Consider the following 13503-nt stretch of genomic DNA (forward strand, 5'->3'; position numbering starts at 1 on the left):
TCAGTCAGCCATCTTTTTCTTTTCAGTATATAGCAAGGAAAAAAATCAAAACAATTCCCAGAAAATGCAATATTCTAAAGCAATGCAAAGCTCTGTTTACAATTTACAAATGCAGTTATTGTGAAGTATGTAGCTATGTAGTTACAAGAACGAAAAGGGGGAAAATGGGATCTTTAACACAAAGACCTTTGAAAGAGATAAGAGGTTAAAACTACAGGGACGTCAAATTTGGCATTTCACACAACTCTTTCAGCCTGGAAAATGGAGAAAAAAGACATGGCACTAAAGTGGACAACCCCGTCCTTTCAAACAAGGGATTTTATGGCCACTATAATGGCCATCCCGTTCTCATAGGGTTAAATATTTACTGGTCAGAAAAAATATGATTAAAACAGACAAACAGAAACCTAGACTATAATGCACACATTTAAATATTTCTGCCTCAAAGATATTAAAATGATGTTTCAGTAACTGTAATTTAAACTAAAGATTTAAATAAAAAAATACATATACCAGGGATACAGAATTAAATTTTACAGTATTTTGCATGAAATTTGCACCTTGTTAAAATAAAAAGTTTTTTTTTTAATTTAGCAAGTTAGCATATTGAATGAATTTAAATTCAATTTCTTTTGAAACTGAATTTAATATTACTCTACATACACAAAAATTTGAAATATCATAATTTGAAATAAATATTGTTTGAAGCAAGTTTTAAATGAAAAGGTTTAAATTAATTAAGAGGAAAAAAGACACACTTGCACATTATTCAATTAACCACAGAAGTTGAATACCTTAATAGAACAATGAATATTGGTGGAGATTCCACTAAAGTTACAGCAATCATTCCTGTGGAATTCTAAAGGAACTGATGCCTTTTTAGTAAACAGTCAGCATTCGATTCTTTTATTTTCATGCTTCATAAAATGTTTTTGTCAATTTATATTATTTTGTTAAGTCCTCTTATTTTAACTGGAAGCAGTGTGCCCACCATGATATTTTTTGCCTTAAATTCAATTTTAATGTGCTTGGGGAATTTGCCAGCAGTACAAGACAGTGGGGTAACATTCCCACAGGAAATAGCATTTTGCCACAAAATTGCTAAAAAGAATGACGATAAGATGAGTTTGGTAGAATGACAGTGCACAATACTGAGTTTGTGCAATGCTCTGAAGTTTTTTAAGTGAAAACAGATTGATATGTACATGAGAAAAACAGTGCAAAAAATTACAGAAAGATTGCAAGAAAAATGCAAGTGTTTTATTTTTTAATGTACTGTATAATCTTTATTCAATAATTAGCTTGTATTTTAAATTGAAGTGCTTTTACAATAAATATCGATAGTTCAGCAATCATTTAAAAAAATACTGTGAAAATTGCCAACTTGCATCTGATAAGAAACTTTTATCTTTTCATCCGTAAAAAATCGTCAGACTGCAACAAGTGTACCTTAAAATTTGCATATAGAGTGCAAGTAAATTTAAAAAATCTGATGTGTACTTCCTTGTACGGAATATTAAATTAAATGCTTTTTTTTTTTTTTTTTTTTTCCATTTAAACTTATTGGATTGAATTAAATCTACTTCATCGATAGCGCATAAATCACAATAGAATAAATGCACTATATTTGTTTACTATAGCGACACTCTGGCGCTAGGTTCGTAGCCTGCATGGAGTTGCCGGCTTTTTGCCAGTTGTCTTTCTGTAAGGCATCCTGGAAGTAAATTAATCTCAGAAGGTGTTACTTAGACGATATGTGAATTGCTAAGAAGAAGGTAGCACTTTGCCCCTGAGATGAAATCTTTCATCTTGGGGTGGTGAATTAGCAGTGAATTAAGGTAGTTACAAGTCTTTGGCCCAAAGGCCTTTACTCAAATTTTAACCCTACTGGGTAAGTTTTAGTGGATCTTAGTTCTGAAAATAGTGTTCTTCCTTAGTGAAGATGCAAATGTGGTGCCGTCTAGTTGTCGAGTAAGAAGTAGCTGGGAAGTTTGTAGACTATTGTGTCAACATCTGGTGGCAGATGCAGTGGTTGAAAATAGCAATTATTAGATGAAGCAATAGGCATGGTATAGCAATGAAAATTTTTTATGAGATGATGATGAGGCATAGTTGTACGCAGATGAAAAATTATATACAAGGTTCTTAAATAAGCATTTTTTGTTAAGACAAGTAATAGAAAAATTGACTATAATAAGCAATCGCAAAATTTGTCATTGTCACGTAAGTCACATGAAATATGATTCAATGCAATGTTTAAATACTAGTAAAATAAAATTGGTCTGGATTAAATGAAACTAAATAATAAATCTTGAATAAATATACATTACAAATCCATACCCCGCTTGTGCAGGGAATGTAGTCTTTTAGTCTGCTTTACCACATACACTATTTACAAGATAATTTGTTTATTTCCAATTGTTATTATAGAAAACAGTTCTTGGTATTTTGAATGATTGTAAGATGCTGAGATTGTAAGATCCAAGATAGCGAATGACTTGATAGTTATGGTTGTCACATTGGAGGTGGAAATTTTTGGAGATCTTTTAAATCTCTTCGTTGATCATATTAATTTTGAAGCTATTTCTGATGACTGTATTGCATACGAACCAAGGAGAGTTAGACATTATTCAGAGGTGAATATTTTGCTGACTTTGTAGTTTTGATCCGTGAGCGTTTGCAGTGGCTGCCCAGGCAGGTGCTGTGTAAAGAACTACTAATCTTATTGATCGTAGGTAAATGAGCCTTTTTTGTTGCTGGTTGAAGTTGCGAGTTTCTTCCTAAGATAGGATAGAGTGCCATAAAGGCTTTTTCCGCTTTTTCTTTAACGTAATCAGTATGAATTTGAAGGTGAGGCTTTTATCCAGATAAATTTCAAGATATTTTACTTGGTTAACTTTTAGAATGATTTCATTATTTGTTTTTATATCTTCAAAATTTCCTTGATGTGTTTTCTTACTGAATAGGGTAACAGCAGATTTTTTAATATTAATTTTAATTTTCCATTTGTTGAACCACTCAATTATTTTCCTGTAGATTTTTGAAGTTTGATGAGGGCGATGTATGGATTCATTGATTTACATAATAAGGCGGTGCCATCCACATAACAAGTTGTAAGGGGGCAGTCTATTGTAGGTAAATCATTAATAAATGCATTGAAAAGACCGGGCGAAAGAATTCCCCCTTGCGGTATGCCGACACTAATTTTTCTTGCTGATGAAAGAAAGTTATTGATCCGAGTTTGGAATGTCCTATTTTTGAGAAAATCTGTGATTATTATAATGATTTCAGGAGGACATTTGTAGTTAATGAGTTTAATAAGGAGGGCATTGTGCCATACCTTATCAAACGCTTTCTCTACATCAACAGTCTCGCCACTGATTCTTTTTTTATTAAAATATTCTCCGATGAACTCAACTAGTCGTGTAATTTGATGGGTAGTAGAGAACCCGGCATGAAAGCCAAACTAATGGTCTTTAATTATATTGCATATTTCAAAGAAAATATCCATTTTGACCGTTATCGAATGCAATTTAACGATGTTTTTGCGTGATATCTGTACATAAGGACAGAATAAAATACTCTTTTCCTTCAAAAAAAATTATAAAACTGCTTTAAAATTAATTCTGAAGAGAATTTTTCGTGGCGTCTGTACGTATCTCGCATAACTCAAAAACGAGTTGTCTCAGAACGTTGAAATTTTGTATATAGGACTGCTATAACATGTAGATGTACACCTCGTATTTTGGTTGCAATCAGTCACACCAAACGTATATAAATATATTTATATATATATCCACTCTGTTACCCGTCTCAGTGATCTCAGTTTCTTTGCTCTTATATGTTTGTAAATTGTACATTTTTTGCTTTAAAAATGATTGTATTAATGTTGTTTTTATCTTCCGGTTAAGGTTTTTATGCCTTTAGTAAATCCGTACGCAATATTTTTAGAATTATCAACAATTTTAAAGTTTTCTAAGTGCCGCTAAGCCTTTTTTTTATGGCGACCATTGATGTTTACATTTGAAACAGGAGACTAGTGGATTTGTTGCCAATCTAGAGAAACTTAGCTTCGCAACAACAAAGATAACGCATTCATTTATTATTGCCAATTAAGTCATGCTGAATTTTTCCTGAAATTTTTTTGAGGAAATAAGTGTTTAGGATTTACTTCGTAATTTTGAATATAGATATTTTGAGTTTTTGTGTATATTTGCCTTCTCGTGAAGTGAGAACTGAATTAATTAAATGAGAAATACTCAATCGTCTGTAAAAAACTGTTTCTTTTTTGTTTTGTTTGCTTAATTTCTTTTATACATCATTCTAGCTTTATTACAGTATTTGAATAGAACATGTGGCAACGATTAGATAATTCTATTCTTTAAATGATATAAATTTTGTGCATTATGAGTTATAATATGAACGAAATATATACGTTAACTGTTATATAATTATTGGATTATATAACAGTTAACTTAGTTTCCGTTATATATTTATTATATAAGTTAACTGTTATATAATTATTAATACTGTTAAGTGAATCTAATGCCAGAGTGTCGCTATGGTAAACAAATACTAGAGTGAATTTTAAAGAATGCATTTATTCTATTGTGGTTTATGCGCTGTCGGCGAAGTAGATTTAATTCAATCCAATAAGTTTAAATGAAATGCATGAAAAAATGCATATAATTTAATATTCCGTACAAGGAAGTCATGTGATGTAAACATCAGATTTTTTTAATACAGTAATTATAGTATGTTTCCACTTTTCACAAAAAATGCAGACACAGACAAGCATTGATGATGTTAGAGAGTAAGACAATTTCTTTCCTGGGAAGATTTTTCAGAGATATATTGGTTATTTCATCGTAATCAGTAGAGATTCTGCGATTCAATTTGAGACTAATATTGGAAATTTCTTTGGGTGAGGTGGAATTGTTTGCAACCAGATGATGAGAAAGGATGAAGTTAGTGACTTGTCGAGGTATTGAATCTTCAATTGATTGTAGTGGAAAGTTGAGGGGGGTGATTTTCTTTGAAATGGTTTTCATACTGCAAATGCTTTAGAAATATCTTCATTTTTAGTGATGAATGCATTGTCCTTTTTTAAGGGGCCAATTTTTGGTTGTGATATTAAAGTGCTTTAGCTAATTTCCAAAGTGATTGGTCGGTATGAGATACATTCATGACAAATTTTTCCAGTTTTTGTTGCAAAATTCTCCAATTACAGTTTTTAAGTCTCGATATGGTGCATTATAGGCATATTTATCTCTTGGATCTTGAGTTCTTTGAAAAACTTGTCTTAATCTGTTCTTTTAATTTATTTTTCTCCGGATATGGGCAGGAAGAGTGTAGTTGTCACCTGTGATTGCAGTCTTGGAGTTGTTAATTGCTAAGCGAATATGTCAATTGAGGTTATGAATGGGACTATTAATATCTTCTCTATTTTTGAGTGGAGGGTTTGTGGTAGTATTTTCTTCAATAAATTTAGTGAAATGATAATATTTTATCTTGTGTTTTAGTGGTAGTAGAATATGTCTGAGACCGTATAAGGTGAAATGTACTGGCAGGTAATCTGAGGAGAGGTCATTATTAATATACAGAAAAGGTATTAGATGTATATTGATGGTAATTAATATGCCCAGGACATCAGGAGAGCTGTATAATGTAGTAGGGTTTCTAGTCGGTTCATTGGGTGCATGCACTGCTCAGAATGCACAAAATTTATATCAATTGAAGAATTATCTAATCGTTGCCACATGTTCTATTCAAATACTACAATAAATCTAGAATGATGTATAAAAGATAAACAAATAAGAAACATTTCTTCACACACCATTCAGCATTTCTTATTCAATTAATTCAGTTCTCACTTCACAGCAAGGCAAAAATACATAAAAACAACTCAAAATATCTATATTACAAATTTTGAAGTAAATCATAAACACTTATTTCTATCTAGTTATCTTTGTTATTGTGAAGCTTAGTCTCTCTAGATTGGCAATAAATCTACTATTCTGCTGTTTCAAATGTAAACAAACATGTTCATGCTATTTAAAAATTATGCTTAATCACACTTAAACAGCTTTTAAATTGTTGATAATTCTACAAATATTGCTTGCAGATTTCCTAAAGGTATAAAAACCTTAACCAGAAGATAAGAACAATATATACAATCATTTTTAAAGCAAAAATATGCACAATTTACAAACATATAAGAGTAAAGAAACGGAGATCACTGAGCCAGGTAACAGAGTGGATATATATAAATATATATGTTTGGTGCGGTCAATTGAAACCAAAATACGAGGTGCACATCTACATGTTATAGCAGTCCTATATACAAAATTTCAACATGCTGAGGCAACTCAGTTTTGAGTTATGCGAGGTATCATTTAAACGAGTGAAAAGCCAGTTGATGGCCTATAGATCATATGTAGCTTATGAATTTCTTTTCTGCAACCTGCATCCAAATAAAATTTATTATTACTAATCATAGATTTCCAGATGAACAAATTTTTTCATACTTTTAACCAGCCTAAAACTACCTTTAGGCTATAAATGTTCGAAAATATTATTATGAATTGAATTTAGAGAACATGTTCTTCATATGAAGACCCACATTGTTCCTATTAACTTGTATTATACTTTTACCATAAGCATTTAAGGACAAAACTATTTTACCTAAAAAGTATGTTCTTAATGGCATTTTAGTTCTGCCTTTAAGTCAGCGGCGGATCTTTGATTTTTCTGATGTGGGCCAACAACTAAAACTGCCTCCCTCACCCATCATCCTTTAAGTTTCTCTAACAGACTTTAATTTGTTTAATAAATAGAGGAATAAATAGATAGGGTTTGAGGTAAAAATCTAAGCTCCATTTTATACTAAATTCTTCATGTGCTTTTTTTTTTTTTTTTTTTTTTTGTTTTTTTATAAAGGAAAAATATGTACCAAAGTTACAAAATTAGAAAATCGTCCCCTCCTAGGAAAATCGCCTTTCTGTTGAGCTTACTTTCGGATTCAATCCAATCCTGAGTGCTTCTAACCCTCTAGTCCTTGCCACCACTCGTTCTTCCGCTCTAGGGGGAACGGGAATCTTCTAAGTTTCTCATTATTCCTCCGTGTCATTGCATACTGGTTAAATTAGGTTAGGTTAGATTATATGAATATGGCAAAGAGAAGAGTGCTATCTGTTTAGAGGAGAGGTGCTTTCGTGGAGAAACATTTTTAAAGGAAATTGGCTCGTATTTATGTTACACACGGGGAAATCCATGAAAAGAAACCATGAAGCTAGCCCGTTCTCCTGGGTTTGAATGCAGGCAAGGTCAAACTACCAGTATTCATTAGTCTTAATCACTGGGCCACTGCTGAGAACATTTCCTTGATTATTTACTATCTGTTTCGCCATTAGGCATTTCATGCAAAGGGAGGAATGCCCCGTGGAAACATTGCTTAAGGTAGTGGTTTTCAACCTTTCACACCAGAGGGCCACATCATTAAATTCACAAAGATCCGCAGGCCACGTGTCTGTCAAAAAATAATGTAGTCATAAAATTAATATTAAAAATCTGATGTATGCACCACATGACTTCCTTATGTGGAATACTAAATTATACCCATTTTTTCTTGCATTTCATTTAAACTTATTGGATTGAATTAAATCTACTTCAATAGCGCATAAACCACAATAGAATAAATGCACTCTAAAATTCACTATATTTTTTTACCATAGCGATCCCCTGGCACTAGGTTCACTTAACAGCATTATATTTCGTTCATATTATAACTATGTCTAAGTCTTATTACTTAGTAAGAGGCAATCGGCCATTAACGGCCTTTACCAATATATTATACTTGATTTTTAAATGAGTGAAGAATCAAATAAGTTGTATCCAATAATATGGAAGTACTTGTGCACATGCTGTGCTAGAACTCAGAGATTACTAGCGATGGAGGCTCCTGTGCCGCCATCCGTAGAATGAGTACACTTTGAACAAATGTGGGCTCATGTGGCACCATCTATTAGTAGGGATAAAAAGCATTTTAGTTGACTGGAGCTTTGGTGGTGACATCTCTTGCAAGATGTATTATAAGGCATTATTTTTCTGATAAGCAATAATTGACATGAAGTAAAATGATAAAAAACACAATTTGTAGTACATTGACACACGTTTCACAAGAGTAAAAACTATTTACACTCAAATTATAACTCAGAATGCACAAAATTTTTATCATTTGAAGAATTATCTAATCGTTGCCACATTTTCTATTCAAATACTATAATAAATCTAGAACAATGTATAAAAGATAAACAAATAAGAAACATTTCTTCACACACGATTCAGTATTTCTTATTCAATTAATTCAGTTCTCACTTCACAGCAAGGCAAAAATACATAAAAACAACTCAAAATATCTATATTACAAATTTTGAAGTAAATCATAAACACTTATTTCTATCTAGTTATCTTTGTTATTGTGAAGCTTAGTCTCTCTAGATTGGCAATAAATCTACTATTCTGCTGTTTCAAATGTAAACAAACATGTTCATGCTATTTAAAAATTATGCTTAATCGCACTTAAACAGCTTTTAAATTGTTGATAATTCTACAAATATTGCTTGCAGATGTCCTAAAGGCATAAAAACCTTAACCAGAAGATAAGAACAATATATACAATCATTTTTAAAGCAAAAATATGCACAATTTACAAACATATAAGAGTAAAGAAACAGAGATCACTGAGCCGGGTAACAGAGTGGATATATATATATATATATATGTTTGGTGCGGTCAATTGAAACCAAAATACGAGGTGCACATCTACATGTTATAGCGGTCCTATATACAAAATTTCAACATTCTGAGGCAACTCATTTTTGAGTTATGCGAGGTAGGTACGTACGTACAGACGCCAGGAAAAATTTGCTTCAGAATTCATTTTAAAGCAGTTTTATAATTTTTTTGGAGTAAAAGAGTCCTCTTTATGCTCTCCTTATGTGCAGATGTCATGCAAAAACATCATTAAATTGCATTCGATAGTGGTCAAAACAGATATTTTTGTTGAAATATGCTGCCTGAAACTTTTCACGATTACAATACTTCCTTTTTTCTTTGTACAAGGAAATAAAAATACTCTTACCCCCTTTTTTTTGATAAAAATTTTCCTAGTTGAAAAGATACTTTTAAAATTTTTAATAAACTGGTGAATTTTAATCCTATTTACCCCAGTTCTAAATACTTATTATATAAAAATTTTTAATTATTCATTTCATAATTAAGAAAAAATAAACAGAATGTAAACTCAATACCACACAGTGACTGTCCTCTATTTTTGCAATATTGCTTACAACAAATAAGTTCCAAATTATCTCAACTTCAAACAAAATTTCAAAATTATGGATATGCAGCAATAATCAGAACACACAAAATAAATGCAAAAATATACATAAAGTTTTGAAGTGCATTACTTACATGGCCTAATAGGATAATCTGCATATTTTTAATCCAATCATAGCATACTACAACAGATCCACTCGCAAAAAACAGCTTTCTCTCTGATTCAGTTGATATATTTACAGGTGGAACTCTTGGTTGATGTCCAAATACCCATTTCAGCTTCTAAAACATTTAGTCAAAGTAAAGAAGATTAAAGATTTAGTCAAAGTAAAAGTTTAATCATAATAAAGCTAAAATGACTTTTGATTGAGAAAACAGAAAAAGTGGAAGCTAAATCACTAAATATACTTATGCTAAGCACTTGATAAATGACAAATGACAAATTTCAACACTTATGACACTTAACCTACACAAACACTTAACTAAACCTATAGCTTATACTAAATCTTCTTACAGATATATATACAACAAAAAAGTTCATATGCCACCTGACTGGGATGCTGATTAGCAATGCTAACTGCTGTAACAAAAGGCCTGGGTTCGAATCCCAGAGAAGGCATGGATGTTTGTAAATGTACAGTGTTTGTACGCCATAAGCGCACTCTATACATGCAACGAGCCAAAAGTCCTTTCGATAGGTTGGTGGTAGGGAAAGAGGGCTGCGAGACCCTCAGACTCATTTCCCCAGAGCACTCTCTATCAAAATTGAGGGCAAAACTCCTAAGTCGTACTATCACCTATACGGTGCTCGAGGCTCTTGCCAACAGCAGATGCTATCTTGACCCCCTGTCTTGATGAATTGCATGGGCTTGCCCTCATTTCAGAGACCTGATCTAGTGTTACTGTTAATCGGTAGGATAAATCACAACAACAATAAAAGTTCAAACGATATTTACTAATTTCTTAATAATTTGATTAAACATGTCTAGCATAAGTTTAGACATAGCCAAAAAAAAAAAAAAACCACTTTGCACATCTGGTAACAGACTATGTTTTTCACACAAGACACTAAAAATGTCAGTGCTTACTAATGGATTTCAGAGTTGTGTAAATAATTATGCATTAATCCAGATGTTCTCAACCAGGTGGTACTTTCGTATTTTTGAAGGAAGAAATGTAGTCAGCATTTTATTTAGCTGCTAAGAATTTAGTGTCAATTATATAAAACTACTTTTAATCAAATTTTGATAATGAACATACTATACTTTTTGTTGCTTAATTTATAAAACATGTTAGAAAGCTAAAAGCATGCATATGCACTTTTTTTAGCTTCAGAAAGGATGGGAAAGGATCTAGCAGTGGTAAGAGGTGCATGTGGCAAAACAGATCAAGAACCATTGCATTATTTAAACTTGAGTTCGCAAAAAAAAAAATGAAGTAGAAATGCTTAGCTTTTTTTTTTATGTGTCCTCTCTAGGGCTAACTCACAATTGCCAAGCAGTCAAGGGTTTGGCCATGAACTCCAGAAGTTCCCCAAAGGACTAAATGAGATAGTTTTTTTTTTTCAATCCCAAAGAAGCGTTAACCAAGTACGGCTATTAGTCTTGCCGTTCACTATGAATGGCATATCACTTTTTAAATTGTTGCCACCAAATATTATAGCCCTGTATTATATTTATAAAAGTATTTATAGTATTAGTCCAAAAGGGAAATTTGCCCAGAAGGATTATTGTTTTCGATTTGGCATTTTTGTGTCGAATCACTATAAATGGTGCATCACTTTTCAAATCGTCCACCAAATACTATCACCCTGTATTATATTTGAAGAAATTAAATAATGAAAAATCTGCATGAATGGTATGTATGTTTCTCGCAATGTGAAAAAACAACAGTTACTAGAGACAACAAATTTTGAATAACATAATCCTCCACCCGAACATGGTCACTTGAAACCCCGAATTTTGAATTTCAAATTTGTTTTATTATCTATTTCATACTTTGTAAAACTTAAATGAATGTTCGATTAACAAAAACTCAATGATTTCAAAGCAAGAAAGGGCAACATTGTGCACAGAAAAACATTTTTATCTCTAGCATGTGAGGCTGTCTATTGGAAATTGCTGTTTTTAAATATTCTGTGATATTACTGCTGAATTGAATTTTAAGAGAGAAGAACATGATATTTAATAAATAAAAGTAACACACAAAATGTTATAAAAAGCCTCTTTAGGCATAATATAAAATCTGAAAGATTTCAGATTTAAAAAAAATATACATATAATTCCAAAATGATCCTACCAATTTGTAGCTTGACTCTTTTTCTTCCAATATACATGTTACTTTAACTGTCTGAACACATTTCAAGATCTGTATTTAAGTACATGAAAATATAAAGACTTAACATTTTTTCACACACACATATATAGACGGTTTTCATTGTTTAGAATGTTAATGCTCAACAATATTTTTAGGTTTACAGCTTTTTATTTTATTCATTATTTTAAATATTCAGTATCTATTGAGGAGCAATTTGACATCCTGTAACATTATAGTGAAGCATACTGGCATAGCAATTAGAAAACTAAATATGTACTTTTTTAATAATGGTATTTTTTAAGAGATAATTTTATGATCTTCAGACATGCGACTTATATATTATGTTTAATGCAAGAACAATTTGGACCTTTCTCCAACTAGATTAAAGAAATTACTTTTAAGTTACTATCTCATTTATTTAAAAAATATTACAAATCATAATCCATTAAAAACAGATTATCTTGATATAAAGGTTCTATAAGGTTTTTAATATGTACATATTAAAAAAAAGAGATTTTACAGGACTCGTCAGGACTTTGGCGATTCCGGATTATCGATTTTTCCAGATTATAGATCATCAGTTTAAATCTGGTAAGATGGCATGTAGAAATTATAAAATTAAAAATATGAAACCATAATTTATGAAATAAAGAACAATTATGATCTAAAGGGTATCAAAATTTATCAAAAAAAAAAGCTTAATATTTATTTGTTTACTTTATTAAACATTTCTTTCAATGTAAGTTGTTTAAGTTGCTTTGTTTTTTATGTGATAATACATTCTCTTTAATTCTATAAACAGACATAATTTCTTCTTCAGTAACAAAGTTCCGCTGTGTCGAGAATACCGACTAATTTGTCACTTGAAATTTTTTCATTTTCAATAACCTCCGACACTTTCTTCGATATCAGAAGCGAATTATAATGACCAGGGATTTGATTTCAATGATATCAAATATGGAGTACATCGAAATGAAATACTACATTTAGTAAGGAATTATAAGCTAAATAAAATAAAAACATCTGCCCTGAAGATAAGGATAGTGCTGACAGATCAACAAACAAAGTTTAGATACACAAACGTTAAAGTTTAGATAAACAAAGGATATGCCTTTATCCATTTTTTGCAGCAATTCCACTTTTTGTTTAATGGACTTCGAAACATACTTTCGCTTCGTAGATCCTTTACATATTAGTAAATATATATCAGAAATTTTATTTGACATAATCGAAAGTTCAAGCTTACTTTTATAAAATTGCTCTAACAGTCTGCAAAAAATAATAAGCCGAATCCAATTCAAAGATTAAGGAACAACGCAAGCTGCAACATTAACTGAATTAGATAATTTTAGTTTAGCTTATACCGTCCGTTATACATTAAACACGCATTCGTAAACGTATTTTGCGCACACGCATACACATATTCGCAGCCGTAAAGGTTGCGTCAACCCGACGCATGTGCAGAAAGTTTGTAGCTTTGAGGTCCGGATTGTAGATTATTCCGGATTACGGGTGTCCGAATTAATGACTTTTGACTGTATATATATATATGAAATATCATACAGCACCATATATTTGACTACAAATTATAAAAATACATAAAACACAAAAAACTGAAATAACACTTTTTCAAATTAAAAAAAAAGTCCTGTGATAGCTAATATGGCTCTATAGTGGATAAATTCAAGTACAGGTGGATTATTGTAAAAAGAAATGCTGCTTTTTGGCAACTTCAGGTAATCTTGGTGTTGAAGACTGATGGGAGCTGGGGTCATCTGGGTTATAATCTTGACATTAGTATCTCACAAATATTCTAGAGTAAATTTTGTGGTGACTGTACTTCCAACC

General features: G+C 31.5%; 1 protein-coding gene across 5 annotated transcripts in view; it reads right to left on the minus strand.

Moving 5' to 3' along the window:
• The window catches only part of LOC118195399 (cilia- and flagella-associated protein 251-like), a 158387-nt gene that overhangs the window by 141463 nt on the left and 3421 nt on the right, over positions 1-13503 (minus strand). For all 5 annotated transcript variants that reach the window (XR_015041669.1, XR_015041670.1, XM_085818581.1 and 2 more), the window contains exon 2: positions 9475-9621. Coding sequence is in view for 3 of the 5 variants with exons in the window: in XM_085818581.1 (XP_085674707.1) it covers positions 9475-9621 (147 nt within the window). In the remaining 2 variants the exon portion in view is untranslated. The remainder of the gene's footprint in view (positions 1-9474; positions 9622-13503) is intronic.

Source organism: Stegodyphus dumicola, chromosome 6 (assembly GCF_044657685.1).
Source record: "Stegodyphus dumicola isolate Sdum_Otavi_A_Nest chromosome 6, ASM4465768v1".
Taxonomy (NCBI): domain Eukaryota; kingdom Metazoa; phylum Arthropoda; class Arachnida; order Araneae; family Eresidae; genus Stegodyphus; species Stegodyphus dumicola.